This window comes from Giraffa tippelskirchi, chromosome 5 (assembly GCF_054371585.1).
Source record: "Giraffa tippelskirchi isolate mGirTip1 chromosome 5, T2T-mGirTip1v1.2.pri, whole genome shotgun sequence".
Classification (NCBI taxonomy): domain Eukaryota; kingdom Metazoa; phylum Chordata; class Mammalia; order Artiodactyla; family Giraffidae; genus Giraffa; species Giraffa tippelskirchi.
Window position 1 is genome coordinate 111618969 of NC_137279.1, and position 19324 is coordinate 111638292.

Here is a 19324-nt window from a genome sequence, read left to right on the forward strand (position 1 = left end):
AGCAACTATTCCCACATTAGCAACTATTTGAATCTTCTCTTTGGAACTCAGGGCTTCCCTGGTGGCTTAGATGGTAAAGAATCGGCCTGCAATGTGGTAGACCTGGGTTTGATCCTTGGATTGGGAAGATCCCTGGAGGAAAAAAATGGCAACCCACTCCAGTATTCTTGCCTGGGAAGTCCTGTGGACAGAGCAGCCTGATGGGCTGTAGTCTATGGGGTCACAAAGAGTCAGACATGCCTGAGTGAGTGACACTTTGGAACTCAGGGAAGATCATGGAGACAGGAATCAAGAAACAGGGACAATTTTGTTCCTTTTTATGGATGAGTAATAGTCCATTGTGTGTGTGTGTGTGTGTGTGTGTGTGTGTATACATATATACCACATTTTCTTTATTCATTCCTCTGCTAATGGACCTTTAGGTTGCTTCCATGTCCTGACTATTGTAAAAGTGCTGCAATAAACATTAGGGTGCATATATCTTTTGGAATTATGTTTTTCTCTAGATATATACCAGTAGTGGGATTGGTGTGTCATATGTTTCTTCTGTTTTTAGTTTTTTAAGGAACCTCCATACTGTTTGGAGAATGCAGTGACAACCCACTCCACTACTCTTGCCTGGAAAATCTCATGGACGGAGGAGCCTGGTAGGCTGCAGTCCATGGGGTCGCTAAGGGTCAGACACGACTGAGCGACTTCCCTTTCACTTTCATGCATTGGAGAAGGAAATGGCAACCCACTCCAGTATTCTTGCCTGGAGAATCCCAGGGACAGAGGAGCCTGGTGGGCTGCCGTCTATGGAGTCGCACAGAGTTGGACATGACTGAAGCGACTTAGCAGCAGCAGCAGCCATACTGTTCTCTATGGACTGTAGTCTACCAGTCTCATCTGCCCATAGGATTTTTCAAGAATACTGGAGTGGGTTGTCATTTCTTCCTCAAGGGGATCTTCCCAACCCAGGGATTGAACCGTGTGTGTCTTGCATGTCTCCTGCATTGGCAGGCAGGTTCTTTACTACTAGCACCACCTGGGAAGCCCATTGTTCTCTATAGCAGTTGTAAAAGGAATGAAATTGTGCCATTTGCAGAGGTGTGGATGGACCTAGAAGCTTTCATACAAAATGAAGTCAGAAAGAGAAAAAAAAGTATCGTATATTGACACATATATGTGGAATCTAGAAAAATGGTACAGATGAACCTATTTGCAAAGCAGAGTTCCTTGGAGAGCAAGGAGATCAAACCTGTCAATGCTAAAGGAAATCAACCCTGAATATTCATTGGAAGGACTGATGCTGAAGCTGAAGCTCCAATAGTTTGACCACATGATGCGAAGAGCCAACTCACTGGCAAAGACCCTGATGTTGGGAAAGATTGAGGACAGGAGGAGAAGGAGATGACAGAGGATGTGATAGTTGGATGGCACCACTGACTCAAAGGAAATGAGTTTAGCAAACCCCAGGAGATAGTGAAGGACAGGGAAGCCTGGTGTGCTGCAGTCCACTGGGTCACAAGGAGTTGGATATGACTTAGTGACTGAACAACAACAACAAAGACAATTAAATTTAGCTTCTCCTAACCGAAAAAATCATGGTGTGACTGGCCACCTCTAAGACAGCTCCCAGTGATCTCTACCCCATAGTTTCTATATGCTGTATAATTTCCTCCCTTCAAGTGTAAACGTTTCAACTTACTTCTAAGAAATAGTGTACAGCAGGACAGTTGTGATGGCACTTCTGAGTTAGCTTATAAAAGGAATTAATGACTTGTTTTGGGTGCTGTATTTCATACTGTCTCTTGAATGTCTTGCTCTGGGGAGAACCAGTTGCCATGTCATAAGACAGTGCTGTGGATAGGTACATGTGGCAAAGAACTGATGCCTACCAGGAGCCATATTGAAATTGTGTAACTCAGATTGAGACTTGAAATCAATCTGTTAACTGAAATCCACACCTGATTTCAGGAGCTAATGAAGTTCAGGTTTTTGATGTCTCATCACAGAAAGAATTCAGTGAGAGACAAAGTGATAGGTAAGAAGTGGATTATTTAGATAGAAACACACTCCACAGACAGAGTATGGGCCACATCAGAAGGCAAGAGTGGCCTCACAATGTGGTGTGGTTAGTTTTTATGGGCTGGGCAATTTTATAGGCTGATGAGTGGGAGGATTATTCCAATTATCTTGGGGAAAAGGCAGAGATTTCCAGGAATCAGGTCACCTGTCACTGTTTGATCTTTGATAGTCAGGCTCAGAACTGTCATGGCACTGTTGGATGGGTCACTTAGCTTATGTTAATGTATTACAATAAACGTATGATAAATCTCAAAGTCCACTGGAAATCGAATAGTCCACCATCTTGGACCTAGTTGGTTATAAACAGTTTTTGTCATATCCTATGTTTATGTCATTCTTTTAAAGGCTGTGCCCTACCCCCTTCCCTCCTGTTTCAATATGAGAACTTAGAAGTGTGTCTTCTCCTAGTTGAGACTTGAGATAACTGCAGCTGACATCTTGACTGTAGTCATGAGGAAGATCACAAGCCAGAATCAGCCAGTTAAGCTGCTCTCAGATTTATGACCCACAAAAACTGTGAGATAATAAATATTTGTTGTTGTCAGTGACAAATTTTGTAGTAATTCATTATTTAGCAATAGATAACTAACATCCCTAACTTGCAGGCAGGACAATCAGGCTGGGTCATGAAAACTATATTTGAGACAAAGGAATGAGAATGTAGTGATTGAAAGATCATAAGCTATTTTATTTATTGAAGAATTAAAATATTACATTAAGAAAAAACTTATCTGAAAGAGAAATAACACCAGAACTCTTTTGAATGTGATTATTACCTCAGCCACCAGAAATACTGATCCTGCTGAATTCCTTCATAGTTATGTAAATCAAGATCTAAGCGATTGGCTGAAATCAGGATGTGAGTCATTGGACAATAGTTCCTCTTGGAAAGACTTAGATGAATCAATAAAGAAATTGAAGTGAAACCTAACCATTGGGGAAAGAGTATTTTTGTCATTCCTGTAGCCAAGGCCCCTAGTCAAAAGGAAACAGATGGTTGTGATAATGATCCAGTGAATCTGCCCCCAGACCTCCCTTACGCTTATCTCTTGTTTGACTTTGGAGAGTGGACTGTGTGTGATTTAGAGGCCACAGACTTTTTGGCAATGGAAAGATGCAGAAAGTCAAGCTACAGACCCATCCTTTGATTTTGAGCCATTAGTACCACAGGTTCTCTTGCCCTTTCATGTCTGACAAATGCTCAGGTATTAATGAATGATAAGGCTACTGCCATGAATGAGTAAAGGATTGTCTTGCTGTCTGATGGGAAGTGTCTTACCAACACCCTCTTCTTTGGTTGTGTAAGACAGGGACCCCACAGGGAAGAGATGGGAGGGAGAACAAAGACACCAGTTCAAGAGGTGGTCATTTAAGACTTCATAATATAAGTTGTTTTGGATTTCCAGCGATGAAAGAAGTCTCTCCAGCACATGGCAGCAGCAGGTCAGAGTCCTAGGACCTGACTGGTTTTGTCAATCTGGCAATTCAAGGTCAGTGCAAAGGACATCCCTAATACCTGAGGAAAGAGTTGGTAAAAAGTGAGGTCTTTACAGGTAACACATCTCACCCACAGTCCCTAGGATGAGTCCCAGAGGAAAAGAAAGTGTCCATCACACTAAAACTACCCTTCCTACTATCACTTCTAATTCCTTCTCAAGAGTTTTCTCCTTTAGCTTTAGAATGACAGTGGGGAGACAAGTGAGGGTGATGACGGCAAGATAGTAGAGTATTAAGTGCTGGGACATCTTTTGTCTCCTTAAGAAACCACAGAAATCCTGCTGCTGGTATAATCAAGTTCTGCACAGGTCAATACTTTGTGCAATGAGTCTTCTCTACCCATGCCTTAGGATTCCTTGGTTTCCAAGCAGAGAAAAATCATTTCTCTTTGAGCTTTCTAAGTAGATCTTAGCTAATCTGTGATACACTCAAGTTGCTTGGGTATAAAAATAGTAGGAATATCACATAATAAAAAAGAACAAGAAACTATCCCCTTTCACCCCTGATTTGTCAAGATAAGCGGAGAAGCAATGAGGAAATTGATTACAGTTTCATCACCAACTCCTCCTTAGCACACAAGGCCAATTTTTCAAGTGAAATGTTTTATTTAACAGGCTTTTCCAGATGAGCTGAATGAGGGACCAAAGTAAGATTCCACTTAGTGGCTTTTAATTTGACCATGATACACTCATTTCTATTAGGGATAAATTGACCAGTTAGATCTTACAGCATTATTTTCTGTATGCCTTAAACTGGTAATAACATAATTTTCTACTTACATAGGGGAACTCATATTTATCAAGCACATACTTTAAAAATTACATGACTTAACTCATTTAGTTCTCAAAATAGTCCTCTGATTAAGCTCTTACCTGGATTACACATACACAGATAGTGGTGATTCCAATATACAGGAAATTAGAGTGAAACCACTGTTTTGCTTGAGTATAGCAACCCTAGAAAAAATTACATGTACAAATGACACTACTATATTATTCAACTTTATCAAGAGGCTTATTTGGGATGATAGTTTGTTTTTTTCCAAGACACTTAGGACAAGCATTGTATATGTATTTTTTTTTATATGGATGAAGAAATGAGCATAAAGTAGATAGAGAACATTAAACTAGAGACTTTTCTGGTATTGTTATCATTACAGTGGAAGTAGATAAAGTAAAAGTCTTATATATTTACACAATGCATTAAACTAGCTCCCAAGAGGCAGGTCAACAACATATGTCCTTGTATTTTTTGAACATTCACTGCTGTCTTGGTATTGACAAATAGGAATATAGGCTATGCAATCCTATGACTGGTTCCATTTCAGCTTCTGCTTCAAAAGCCAGTAATCATATCATAGCCCTACCAAGCTGCAGGGCAGTTGCTGGTTGGTGGGTGTCCCAGTCTTTCTTCACAGACTGCCCACCCGCACAAATTCCAGAGATTTCCAAACAACATCAAGTGAGTGACATGGGTAACAGGACCTTAGGGGCTTGGTCTAGTTGGAAGTTGATTTGGGATTCTTCTCTGGGTCTAGTCAGAAGTTCCATCAACTCTTTCACCCCCAGCTCCTCACTCTTCACTTATAATTAATTCTGCTAAGGGGTTGGATGCTGCCATCTCCAAGGAAGGAGAGCAGGGAAATAAGTAGAAAGAGAAGCTTTTCTGCTTCTACCTTGCAAATTTCACTTTCAATCATAAGAAGCCCTAATTATTACTCAGGAAAAATCTAGACACAGTCTTCTGCCACTATCATGTAAACTTTCCCCCTCTAATATAATAGTTCAGAGTAGCAATATTCTTAATGGCATCTCTAGTCTAGATAAACTTATTCTTTTTTTGCTTATTTTTCTATTTTGTTTTTCTTATTTTCTAGTTATATGTTTCCCTGGTCTCTCTTTTGTTTGAGGTTTCCTGTTTATGGCTGGGAGGACTGAATCCTGTATGACTGGATTTCTAAGGGAATTAAGGGTTTAATCACAGTGGCCAATAGCAGAAACGTTTCCAAAAATAAATTACCTTAACAGTTGAGCCTTTGGGGCAAGATGCTGGTGCTCCGGATGTCCAGTCACTCGTGCCATTTATACCACAACATTGCAGCTGAAAGCCAAAGCCCCCAAAAGCAATGATTAGTCAGGTAACAGAAAGAAAACCATGGGCCTTGGAGAAAAGGTGAACCCTTTCGATTTGACTCTAGCAGAAAATACAGAACTGACTTGTTTACTCTGGCTCCTTAGAACTGAGTACTTTCAAACCTGTTATACCATTTTATTCACATAAAACTTGAAGTAGAGAGGGCATATTTAACTTATTCACATTTTACAGATCAAAAATTAGGCACACAGGGGACTTTATAATGGAGGGATCAGGCTGACCACACCTAGACCCACTGTATGTCTGTTAGCATAGCTGATGCCATCTTGGGCCCTTACAGTTTCTCCTGTCCTACACTGACCCTAACCCTATGCAGTGAATCGCTTCTACGTCATTAAGGGCTTTATAAATAATAGGTAATGTGGCCTTTATGCTCCATTAGTTCCCAAACAATGATGAAAACTTTTGCTGATGTATTTTTGGCACCCAGATGACTAGTTACCATTCATCTTGACTTAGGAGCGCATGTCCTGTTTCCTAGCACCTACTTCCATACCCTAAGTTAATTATAAAATTCTCCTAACAGCCCCTTGGCAGTGTGGAGTGTAGATGTGAATGCTTCCAGATTGTTGTCCACCAGATCCTGATACCACTCTGTGAGTAAGTTACTGTTTAATAAACTGACCCAGTTATTTTTTTTTTTTTGACCCAGTTATTATATGGAGCTCCCTGGCTTGTTTTTGTCTCAAGACGCCTTCTCAGTTCACTGGGCACTTTCGGTTCCCTCCATCCTCAGACAATTGACAAGCCAGGCAGGAGACTGAAAATGATGCAAGAATGGGTGAAGGGGCCAAGCAGGGAAAAGCTTGCTGTTGTGGGGGAAATCCCAGGTTGGCCAGCCATTTCCATGTGGGATGATCTGGCTAAATTTATGGAACAATTCAGGCTGGTGCAAGTGTACAGGGACACAATGGAAACACCAAAGGACTTACTAAATGCATTAACCAAAGAGGTGGCAAAGCAAAATTTGGGGGCAAAAGTGAGCAATCTATTGCAGCTGTTGCATGGGCTTTGTTATGCACTCTAAAATTTAGCACAGAAAAGGAATTACAGCTCAGTTGGTCACTAAAGAGAGATGTATGGATGGCATGTTCTGCACCTTAGGACATCATGTCAAAGAAAGTCCACCTGGAAGAACCTATTGAAATGATGGAATGTAAGATGGCTAAATGTAGGGCCCTAGGCTACCCCATTCAAAGGTGAGGACTATTATTTCACAGGACAACTGGGATCCCAAAAGGTGGAATTCTTGGGCTCATGACTCCTCAGAAGATGAGGACATAATTATAGAAGAAGAAGAAGAGGACCTGCAGTCACAGCCTCTGATTCAAACTAAAGCACAAGATGCTAGAGAACTGACAGATAATAGGAAGTAAATGGCAACCCACTCTAGTATTCTTGCCTGGAGAATCCCATGGACAGAGGAGCCTGGCAGGCTACAGTCCATGGGGTCACAAGAGTTGGATATGACTTAGCAACTAAACCACTGCGAGAGCTGAAAATAACCCCATGAGATTTTTCCTCCCTGACTAGTAGAATTAACCAGAATATTTAAACAAAAAAGTAGAGAGGGCATTGCAGCCTAGGTTCTCCATTTGTGGGATACTGGGGGCAATGGCATTGTGTTAAAGGGACCACAAATGTGTAAAATGGCTTCTGTTACAGCACCAACTGCCTTCTGGCAATGTTTGTATGGGGCTGGGGTGGGAGAAAAGTGAGGGTGCCCAGACAACTTAATTAAATGGATATTTGCAGGTATACCCTGGATTCCTAAGGATTAGGGGTGGGTCAAGGATGCTCCTTGGTGTGCAGGCCCCAGGTTGAACAGATTATTTTATTGGTCCTGCACCAATAAGCAGATTGTTCTAGCAAATACTGTACAAAATGCATCATGATTTATGGAAATCCATCTAAGTTCCAAGGGGAAGTAGCAACCATTGATGGGATATGAGGTCAAACATTGTAAAGTAAAACAAGTGAGCTTGTATTTGCAAATCAGAAGATTGCCTCCCCCTCCTTCTCTGGTTTATCTTCACCCATCAGTTCCGTTCAGTTCAGTTGCTCAGTTGTGTCCAACTCTTTGTGACCCCATGAACCACAGCAGGTTTTAGAAAAGGCAGAGGAACCAGAGATCAAATTGCCAACATCCTCTGGATCATTGAAAAAGCAAGAAAGTTCCAGAAAAACATCTATTTCTGCTTTATTGACTATGCCAAAGCCTTGACTGTGTGGATCACAATAAACTGTGGAAAATTCTAAAAGAGATGGGAATAAGAGACCATCTGACCTGTCCCTTGAGAAACCTGTATGTAGATCAGGAAGCAACAGTTAGAACTGGACAAGGAACAACACACTGGTTCCAAATAGGAAAAGAAGTACGTCAAGGCTGTATATTGTCACCCTGCTTATTTAACTTCTATGCAGAGTACATCATGAGAAACGCTGGGCTGGAAGAAACACAAGCTGGAATCAAGATTGCCAGGAGAAATATCAATAACCTCAGATATGCAGATGACCACTCTTATGGCAAAAAGTGAAGAAGAACTAAAGAGCCTCTTGATGAAAGTGAAAGAGGAGAGTGAAAAAGTTGGCTTAAAGCTCAACGTTCAGAAAACTAAGATCATGGCATCTGATCCCATCACTTCATGGGAAATAGATGGGGAAACAGTGGAAACAGTGTCAGACTTTATTTTTTTGGGCTCCAAAATCACTGCTGATGGTGATTGCAGCCATGAAATTAAAAGACGCTTACTCTTTGGAAGGAAGGTTATGACCAACCTAGATAGCATATTTGAAAGCAGAGACATTACTTTGCCAACAAAGGTCTGTCTAGTCAAGGCTATGGTTTTTCCAGTGGTCATGTATGGATGTGAGAGTTGGACGGTGAAGAAAGCTGAGCGCTGAAGAATTGATGCTTTTGAACTGTGGTGTTGGAGAATACTCTTGAGAGTCCCTTGGACTGCAAGGAGATCCAACCAGTCCATCCTAGAGGAGATCAGTCCTGGGTGTTCATTGGAAGGACTGATGTTGAAGATGAAACTCCAATACTTTGGCCACCTCATGTGAAGAGTTGACTCATTGGAAAAGACCCTAATGCTGGGAAGGATTGGGGGCAGGAGGAGAAGGGGACAACAGAGGATGAGATGGTTGGATGGCATCACTGACTCGATGGACATGGGTTTGGGTAAACTCTGGGAGTTGGTGATGGACAGGGAGGCCTGGCGTGCTACGATTCATGGGGTCGCAAAGAGTTGGACACGACTGAGCGACTGAACTGAACTGAACCACAGCACGCCAGGCCTCCCTGTCCATCACCAACTCCTGGAGTCCACTCAAACCCATTTCCATCGAGTCAGTGATGCCATTCAACCATCTCATCCTCTGTCATCTGCTTCTCCTCCTGCTCTCAATGTTTCCCAGCATCAGGGTCTTTTCAAATGAGTCAGCTCTTCGCATGAGGTGGCCAAAGTATTGGAGTTTCAGCTTCAACATCAGTGCTTCCAATGAACACCCAGGACTGATCTCCTTTAGGGTGGACTGGTTGGATCTCCTTGCAGTCCAAGGGACCCTCAAGGGTCTTCTCCAACACCATAGTTCAAAAGCATCAATTCTTCTGTGCTCAGCTTTCTTTATAGTCCAACTCTCACATCCATACGTGACCGCTGAAAAAACAATAGCCTTGACTAGATGGAACTTTGTTGACAAAATAATGTCTCTGCTTGTTAATCTGCTGTCTAGGTTGGTCATAACTTTCCTTCCAAGGAGTAAGCATCTTTTAATTTCATGGCTGCAATCACCATCTGCAGTGATTTTGGAGCCCAGAAAAGTAAAGTCAGCCACTGTTTCTACTGTTTCCCCATCTATTTGCCGGCAGCTGGGGTGGCGCAGGAGCATGGCCAAGAGGAGCTGCCCAACGTCCAAGATCAGGGGCAGTGGCTGTGCTTTGCTGGAGCAGCCGTGAAGAGATACCCCACATCCAAGGTAAGAGAAACCCAAGTAAGACATAAGCGCTGAGAGAGGGCATCAGAGGGCAAACAGACTGAAACCATAATCTTCACCCATATCTGAGTATATTTTGGGTGTGTATGTCCTATAGTACCTAGACCTCAAACCACCATGGGTGAGTTCGATTTATGGATCAGACACTCAAGCTTCTAATGGTTGGTCATGCTAAATGGGACTCTGTAAAATTGCCTATCTTCCAGAGTGTAGTAGCAATAAAAAACAATAATGGGTACCTGGGGGATAAGAAAAAGTAACTTCTACCATTAAGGAATTAGAGAAAGTGGTGGTTATAATACCAGCACAAAGCCTGTTCAGTAGCCCCATGCAGCCAGTGAAAAAACCAAATGGTACCTGGTGTATGACAGTAGACTATAGAGAATTAATCAAGGTAATACCCCCTATCTATGCAGCAGTTACAAAAACTCTTTGATATAATTGCCACTTCTCTCAAGGTATAGCCTCTTCTCTCAAGACAGTGTCTTAGTTTTGTCTAATGCTTTTTCTTAGCAAACACTTAGATAAGGGATCCCAGGACAAGTGAACCTTCATGTGGGAAGGGGGGTCAATGGTCTTTTACCATCCTACCCCAACGTCATCTCACTATATGTCATGGGATGGTGGCCCTGGACTTGAAGAAATGGACTCTCCTTCTTTCTGTAGTTCTCTGTCATTACATTTATGATACTAGGTTAACTGTAATGACTTGTTTTCTCTTTCCCAAGCCTCTTCTGGAAAATTTAAGCATAAAGATGGGAGTTCAGCCCCAATAAGCTACAAGGACCTGGACAGTCAGTAAAGTTGCTAGGAGTTATCTAGTATGCTAAGACTGAAGGGATGCCCAAAGCTGCTATTGATAGAATATAGATAAACCACAATAGAAAAGAACTACAATCCTTTATAGGTGTGCTAGGGTATGGGCGGCCTTTTATTCTCCACCTTGTCCAAATATTGAGACCTCTATATTCTTTGGAGCTTCCCAGGTGACTCAGCAGCAAAGAATTTGTCTGCACTATAGGAGACATGCAAGACTTGGGTTCAATCCCTGCGTTGGGAAGATTCCTTTGAGGAGGAAATGGCAACCCACTCCAGTATTCTTGCTGGGAAAATCCCAATGGACAGAGGAGCCTGGCAGGCTGCCATCCATAGGGTTACAGAGTCAGAACACTACTGAGCACACAGCACATATGATTTAGTGAAAAAGGGAAATACCTGGGTTAGGAATACCCCACCCCACAAGCCCACAAGAGGTTTTTGAAAAGGCCAAACTGATTGTCAAATCAAAACAACTTGGGAAATAGTAAAAAGGTTTCATTTGCCTCTCAAATCTATGGGCCTCCAAGTTATAGATAAGGACTGCCTTATGCATCATTTGAGGTGGTGCCCTCCTCTGGTTACCAGATGGCAAGTGGACCACATAGGCTTTTGCCTGTGTCAGAAGGGTATAAATATGCCCTTACCTGTGCTGACAAAGCCTCTGGGTTGGTGCTAGCCTTTGCTAGTAGGAAAGCCAATCAGACTGCTATTGATACAATCAAAGGCAAAATTGTCAAACGATCAAAATTGGAAGTTATGTGTGGAACACCAGCCCAAATTGGCAGTGATCAGGTGACTAGACATGAAAGATAAGAGTGAACAGAAGCCCAAGAAATTCCTTGGACTTTCCATCTACCATATAACCCCACCATTGTTTAGTTGCTCAGTTGTGTCTGACTCTTTATGACCCCATGGACTGCAGCATGCCAGGCTTCCCTGTCCTTCACTATATCTGAGAGTTTGCTCAGACAAACTCATGTCCATTGAATTGATGATGTCATCCAGCCATCTCATCCTCTGTCGTCCCCTTCTCCTCCTGCCTTCAATCTTTCCCAGCATCAGGGTCTTTTCAAGTGAGTCAGCTCTTCATATCAAGTAGCCGAAGTATTGGAGTTTCAGCTTCAGCATCAGTCCTTCCAATGAATATTCAGGATTGATTTCCTTTAGGATTGACTGGTTTGATCTCTTTGCTGTCCAATGGACTGTCAAGATTCTTCTCCAACACCTTAGTTCAAAAGCATCAATTCTTTGGTACTCAGCCGTCTTATGGTCTAACTCTCATATTTGTACATGACTACCAGAAAAACCATAGCTTTGACTATAGCTTTGTCGGCAAAATGATGTCTCTGCTTGTTAATATGCCAAGTTTGTCACAGCTTTTCTTCCAAGGAGCAAGAGTCTTAATTTCATGGCTGCAGTCACTGTAGCTGGCTTTATAAAATGTGTCAGCCAGATGGATGTTAAAAGCCCTATTTCCTGAGGGCACATTAAAAGTTTGATCCTGAGGGCTGTCTGACACTTTCAGACTATTAAATGCCTTGGGCCAACAATCTGCATATGAATGGCTGGATGGATGGACAATAAAACGGAGGTTGAGAGTGCAGGTTCAGAAGGGAAGTCTTGTCTTAACAAATAGCACAGGAACTCTGCTCAATGTTATGTGGCAGCCTGGATGGGAGGGGACTTTGGGAGAGAATGAATATGTGTATATGTATGATTGAGTCTCTTTGCTGTTCACCTGAAATTATCACAACATTGTTAATCAACTATGTTTTTGTTCAGTCATTAAGGCATATCTGACTCTTTGCAACCCCTTGGACTGCAGCATGCCAGGTTTCTCTGTCCTCTACTATCTCCTGGAGTTTGCTCAAATTCATGTCCATTTGAGTCAGTGATGCTATCTAACAATTTCATCCTCTGCCACCCCCTTCTCTTTTGCCTTCAATCTTTCCCAGCCTCAGAGTCTACACCCCAAAATAAATTTAAAAAAATTTTTAAAAAGGAAGCCTTGGGCCTATCAGGTGGGATGAAAATCTTGTGGGGTTTTTTTGTATGTTTGCTTGCTTTTTAGGGGGATGCCACAGGACATCCCATCTGGTGTTACTATAATTCATTGGCGTTTAAATTGTTCTCCCCATTCCAAGTGGCTTGGTATTCTAACCCCTTGGGAGATAGGATTTGCTTCCAGTATCACCTTCAGTCCAGATGGACAATAAAAATTTTATAGAAAACTTTTATATAGAAAGTTTATATAGAAATGGGCCCCCTTCAGGCCCAATCACCTCTCCAGAAGCATTAGCACAGTGAGCTAAACCCACAAGAAGTACGTTTACTCAGGAGGATTCCCATGACCAACCTAGATAGCATATTTAAAATCAGAGCCATTACTTTGCCAACAAAGGTCTGTCTAGTCAAGGCTATGGTTTTTCCAGTGGTCATGTATGGATGTGAGAGTTGGACGGTGAAGAAAGCTGAGCGCCGAAGAATTGATGCTTTTGAACTGTGGTGTTGGAGAAGACTCTTGAGAGTCCCTTGGACTGCAAGAAGATCCAACCAGTTCATCCTAAAGGAGATCAGCCCTGGGTGTTCATTGAAAGGACTGATGTTGAAGCTGAAACTCCAATACTTTGGTCACCTCATGCGAAGAGTTGACTCACTGGAAAAGACCCTAATGTTGGGAAGGATTGGGGGCAGGAGGAGAAGGGGACGACAGAGGATGAGATGGTTGGATGGCATCACCAACTCGATGGACATGGGTTTGGGTAAACTCCAGGAGTTGGTGATGGACAGGGAGGCCTAGCGTGCTGCGATTCACGGGGTCGCAAAGAGTCGGACACGACTGAGCAACTGAACTGAACTGAACTTGGAGATATTAAAGGGAAAATTGTGTGGTATTGTTAGGTAGTTAGAATAGGAAAAAGGAGTCCAAAATGGCGGTGGCTAAAAGACAAAGAAAGGAAGAAGCCCGGGAAAGTAGAATAAAAGAAAATCCGAGGTCTGGAGTGAGAACCTCAAGTGAAACAAACAGCCTTCGTGGCTATCCCAGTTTACACAGGCCAGGTTCATGGGGAGGAGATGAAACATATAAAAAGAGGAGCCAGGACTGAGCCTCCCTTTTTGGGTTGGCCTGCCCTCCTGCCTCAAGGATGTACTATCCTTTGCTTGCCAAATAAAACTGAACTGTAACAGAGCCATAACACTTGTCCACTGTTTCAAATCTTTGCTGTGACGAGACAGAACCAAGGAAATTACACACTCCCCTGAGAGTATCACCCACTGGGAAAAAAGCCAAAATTGGGGACAGTTTTGGCCAATGCTACTCATGAATGAGATTTTGCCTTATCTTTTACCCCTAAAACATCTCTCTTGTCACCCACAGTGTTTGCCTCATGGACTATTTGGCTCTAGTTACTGGAAATATGTTCCTCTCTTGTGGCTCAAACATATGCAGAGGTCCACAACTATTCTAACTTCTTGGTCTGTGGCCTGTCTCCAGTACCAAGGGGATTCTGTGAAAACTTCAGCCACTCATTTGCACCAAGTGTAGACAGTGGATTGGATTGGTGACCAAAAATCCCCTTGCTATGTGACGGTTTATGGAAGCTCTACGTTTAACTATAGTGACTCTGAATAGTATGTTTTTCCTCTGCTGTGAAGTAGATCAAATAATCTCCAGATTCCCATGGTTTGTCATATTTTGGATGGCTTAGGGTAGTTGGGAGGTGAGTATGGAGTCTTGATGTCCATAACCCCTATCTACATAGAAAGGAGCAATGATACCCAAACAAGGGCTTCCCTAGTGGCTCAGTTGGCAGAGTCTGCCTGCAGTGCAGGAGACCTGGGTTCAATCTCTTGATTAGTAAGATCCCCTGGAGAAGAGAATGGCAACCCACTCCAGTATTCTTGCCTGGAGAATCCCATGGACAGAGGAGTCTGGTGGGCCATGAGCCATGGGGTCACAAACAGTTGGACACAACTGAGTGACTTTCACTTTCAAACTTTCATACCCAAACAAATCATAGACACATGGAGGTGGGGGGGCTTCCCTACTGTTTGTCAAGTAACTCACAAGATATTACATTCTAAATGGACAGGAAAAGAAGAAGCTCCCTACAAAGCAGGTGCCTCTCTGGTTCCCAAACGAGAGATCTGAATATATGGAATCTCTCTGTGGGCTTTTCTGCCCTATGAGTGGACAGGTTGATGCACCTTGAGATTTCTTTCCCTCTGGGCTGGTATATATACCCCTTTACTGGAAGTTCCCCATAACCTTCCTGCTATTAAGTCCAAGTGGTAGGCCTGTGATAATATGTCATGGTGGGAATGGTCAACATTTATTTTCCTTCCCTAAAACGTAGGTATAAGTGCTAAGCTATAAATCCAGGAGTTAGCATACCTCACCTCCTCCCACGAACACATCAAAATTACATCTACATGTGGAACAATTCTCACTGAAAACTAACTTAAAAAGGGCAGAAAGGACTCCTGTACAACAAAGGCTGTAAGAAAGATACACATGTAATCAGGAGGTCAGAACCTGTGACCCTGGGAGGGGACTAAGAGTAAAAAGGAGCGTACATGGATGGGACACCACCCATCTTGGGGAGTGAGCAGTTGAGGGCCACAAATCTGGAGCCTCAGTCCTGGGGAGACAAGGTCTCTTTGTTGATTGGAGGACTGTTTGGATTAGCAGGAGAGCTGCAGAAGCCTGGACTCCACCATGAGGAGCACATGCATGCTGGCTTTCCTCTAAAGCAAGGTGGAGAGAGGTCTGCTTTAGTGGGTGCCAAGTTGCTTGCTACCACCTATGGGCATGCCCCAACCTGAGCTGAGCAAATGCTCTTTCCCCATTCATTCCATGTCACAGTGCAGCAAGGGATCTGGGGTGGCCATGACCAAGGAAAATATTCAAACCTTAGAATACAGAGGTAACCCAGTATTGGCACAGAGCCTGGGTGGGGCAGCAGCTGCCATCGTTGGTGCTTACTCAAGCAGCACATCAGAAACATCCTAGGTCTCTGATAGAGGCTGCTTCACCACAGCTTACCACCACCACCCCCACACACACACCCTGAGAGTCCATGTGGACCTCACCTGTCCTAAGGTGTGGCTCCACAACAGGGCAGGGGAGACAGAGGCTGGGGGCAGTGATTGGCAGTGAGGGGAAGGGGGATTTGCACCCAAGGCTGCTTCTGAGCAGAATGAGGGAAACAACTACAGGTACCTGCAAAGCAGCACATCAAAAACAGCTCAGATTATGCCCAGGTTGCAGAACATAAGGTTAATAACAAACATCAGTTGCTTTCATATATTACAATAGTGAATAAATAGAATTTGAAATTAAAAACACTATGCCATTTACATTAGCGTTCCCCAAAATGAAATACCTAGGTATAAATCTAACAAAATAAGTGCAAGATCTTTCCTATCCTATATAATAGGAAAACTATAAAACTCTGATGAACAAAATCAAGTAAATGGGGAAGTATGCCATTTGCATGGATAGGAAGACTCAGTGTTATTAAGGTATTAGTTCTTCTCAACCAGATCTATAGATTCAATGCTACCCAATCAAAATCTCAGCCAGTTATTTAATGGATATCAACCAGCTGATCTGAAAGTTTATACAGAAAAGGAAATGGCAACCCACTCCAGTATTCTTGCCTGGGGAATCCTGTGGACAGAGGAGCCTGGGGGGCTACTGTCCATAGGGTCGCACAGAATCGGACACAACTGAAGCGACTTAGCATGCATGCATACATTGGAGAAGGAAATGGCAACCCACTCCAGTATTCTTGCCTGGAGAATCCCAGGGACAGAGGAGCCTGGTGGGCTGCCGTCTACAGGGTCGCACAGAGTCGGACACGACTAAGCGACTTAACAGCAGCAGCAGCAGCATAAAGAGGCAAAAGACTCATAATTTTCAACACAATACTGAAAGAAAAGAACAAAGTTGGAAGACTGATACTACCCAAATTTAAGGCTTCCTACAAAGCTGCAGCAATCAAGATAGTGTGGTATTGGTGAAAGAACAGACAAATAGATACAGAGAGCCCAGAAGCAGGCCTGCGTAAATATAATCAACTGATCTTTGACAAAGGAGCAATACAATGCAAAAAAGATAGCCTCAACAAATGGTGCTGGAAAAATTAGACATTCATATACCAAAAACAAAAACACAAAAACAAACAAACAAAAATAAACAAACCAATAGCTAGACAGAGAACCTACACCATTCACAAAAGTTAACTCAAGATAGATTATAGATCTAAAAGTAAAATACCACACTACAAAAATCTTAGAAGATAATATGGGAGAAAACCTACATGACCTTGGTTATGATGATATCTTTTTAGAAACCACACCAAAGGCGGGATTCATGAAAGAAATAATGGATAAGCTGGACTTGGCTAAAATTAAAAACTTCTATCTGCAAGAGACAGTATCTGGAGAAATAGAAGAAAAGCCACAGACTTGGAGAAAATATTTGCAAAAGACACATCTGATAAATGACTGTTACCTAAAAATCTATATATAAAAGAGAGAGAGAAACCTCTTAAAACAGCAATAAGATAACAACTAACCTGATTTAAAAATGAACCAACAAACTTAACAGACAGCTTACCAAAGAAGATATAGAAATGGAAAATAAACATATGAAAATCTACATCATATGTCATCAAGGAAATGAAAATTAAAGTAATGAGCTACCAGTACACACTTTCAAGGATGGCCAAAATCTGGAACACAGACACTAAATGCTGGTGAGGATGTGAAGCAACAGGAACTTTCATACATTGCTGGTGGGAATGAGATATGGTACAGATGCTTCAGAAGACTATTTGGAGGTTTCTTACAAATTATGTATATTTTTACTAAATGATCCATCAATCACACTCTGGTATTTATCCAAAGAAGTATAAAACTTATGTCCACAAACAAAAATGCTGCTCATTAAAGATTATGGCAGCTTTATTCTTAATTGCCAAAACTTGGAAGTGATCAAGATGTCCTTCAACAAGTGAATGAATAAGTAAGCTGTGGTATATCCAGACAATGGAATATTAACACTAAAAAGAAATGAGCTATTAAGTCATGAAAAGACAAGGAGGAATCTTAAATGCATATTAGTAAGTGGAAGAAGCCAATTTGAAAAGCTTATAAACAGTATGACTTCAACTATATGACATTCTCAAAAAGGCAAAACTATTGAAAAATAAAAAGATCAGTGGCTGTGAAGGATGGGAGTAGGAGGAGGAAGGAACACAGGATTTTTAGGAAGGCAAAGATACTCTGCATGATATTATAATGATGCATATATGTCATTACAAATTTCTTCAAATGCATAGAATGTGCAATGCCAGAGTGAACCCTAATGTAAACTATGGACCTTGGGTGATAATTATGTGTCAATGTAGGTTCAGCCTTTATTAGAAAAAAGCACCATTCTGGTGAGTGACGTGGATAATGGGGGAAGACTATGCAAGTGTGGGAGTATATGAGATATCTCTGTACCTCCCTTTCAGATTTTTTGTAAACCTAAGACTGCTCTTGGACAATGGACATGAGTTTGAGCAGGCTCCAGGAGATGGTGAAGGACAAGGAGGCCTGGCATGCTGCAGTCCATGGGGTTGCAAAGAGTCAGACACAACTGAGCAACTGAACAACAACAAGACTGCTCTTAAAAAAATGTTTTTTTAAAACAAAGTTATCATCTTTATATTTAATTTTGAAAGGATATAATATCTACTATTTGCTTTAAAAAGTTCTAGCAAAAAATGCATAGAGGATTAGCTAAAACAACACTGGCAAAATGTTAACTGTTGAAGCTGAGTGATATGTACCCACAGATTCATTTTGCTATTATTCGTTTTCTTTCACATCAGCCTAGAAATTCTATAATAAAAGGTTTATAAACTGGATTTTTAAAAGAAAGAAGAATATTTTTGCTTTTATTTCCAATATTCTGGGAGGTGGGTCATAGAGGATCCTGCTGTGATTTATGTCGGAGAGTGTTTTCCTATGTTTTCCTCTAGGAGTTTTATAGTTTCTGGTCTTACGTTTAGATCTTTAATCCATTTTGACTTTATTTTTGTGTATGGTGTTAGAAAGTGTTCTAGTTTCATTCTTTTACAAGTGGTTGACCAGTTTTCCCAGCACCACTTGTTAAAGAGATTGTCTTTTCTCCATTGTATATTCTTGCCTCCTTTGTCAAAGATAAGGTGTCCAGAGGTACATGGATTTACCTCTGGGCTTTCTATTTTGCCCCATTGATCTATATTTCTGTCTTTGTGCCAGTACCATACTGTCTTGATGACTGTGGCTTTGTAGTAGAGCCTGAAGCCAGGCAGGTTGATTCCTCCAGTTCCATTCTTCTTTCTCAAGATTGCTTTGGCTATTCGAGGTTTTTTATATTTCCATACAAATTGTGAAATTGTTTGTTCTAGTTCTGTGAAAAATACCGTTGGTAGCTTGATAGGGATTGCACTGAATATATAGATTGCTTTGGGTAGTATACTCATTTTCACTATATTGATTCTTCCAATCCACGAACACGGTACATTCCTCCATCTATTTGTGTCCTCTTTGATTTCTTTCACCAGTGTTTTATAGTTTTCGATATATAGGTCTGAGACCTAATTAAACTTAAAAGCTTTTGCACAACAAAGGAAACTATAAGCAAGGTGAAAACACAGCCTTCAAAATGGGAGAAAATAATAGCAAACGAAGCAACGGACAAAGAATTAATCTCAAAAATATACAAGCAACTCCTGCAGCTCAATTC

The 19324-nt window shown here is 41.8% G+C and overlaps 1 protein-coding gene across 1 annotated transcript in view; it reads right to left on the minus strand.

Annotated features, from left to right (window-relative positions):
* Positions 1-2737: 2737 nt before the first annotated feature.
* The window catches only part of CD53 (CD53 molecule), a 36894-nt gene continuing 20307 nt past the window's right edge, over positions 2738-19324 (minus strand). The window contains exons 6-8 of the mRNA XM_081492775.1: positions 5587-5667; positions 4440-4523; positions 2738-3586 (exon numbers count right to left, since the gene is read on the minus strand). Of these exons, the coding sequence (XP_081348901.1) occupies positions 3515-3586; positions 4440-4523; positions 5587-5667 (237 nt within the window). The 3' untranslated portion in view covers positions 2738-3514. The remainder of the gene's footprint in view (positions 3587-4439; positions 4524-5586; positions 5668-19324) is intronic.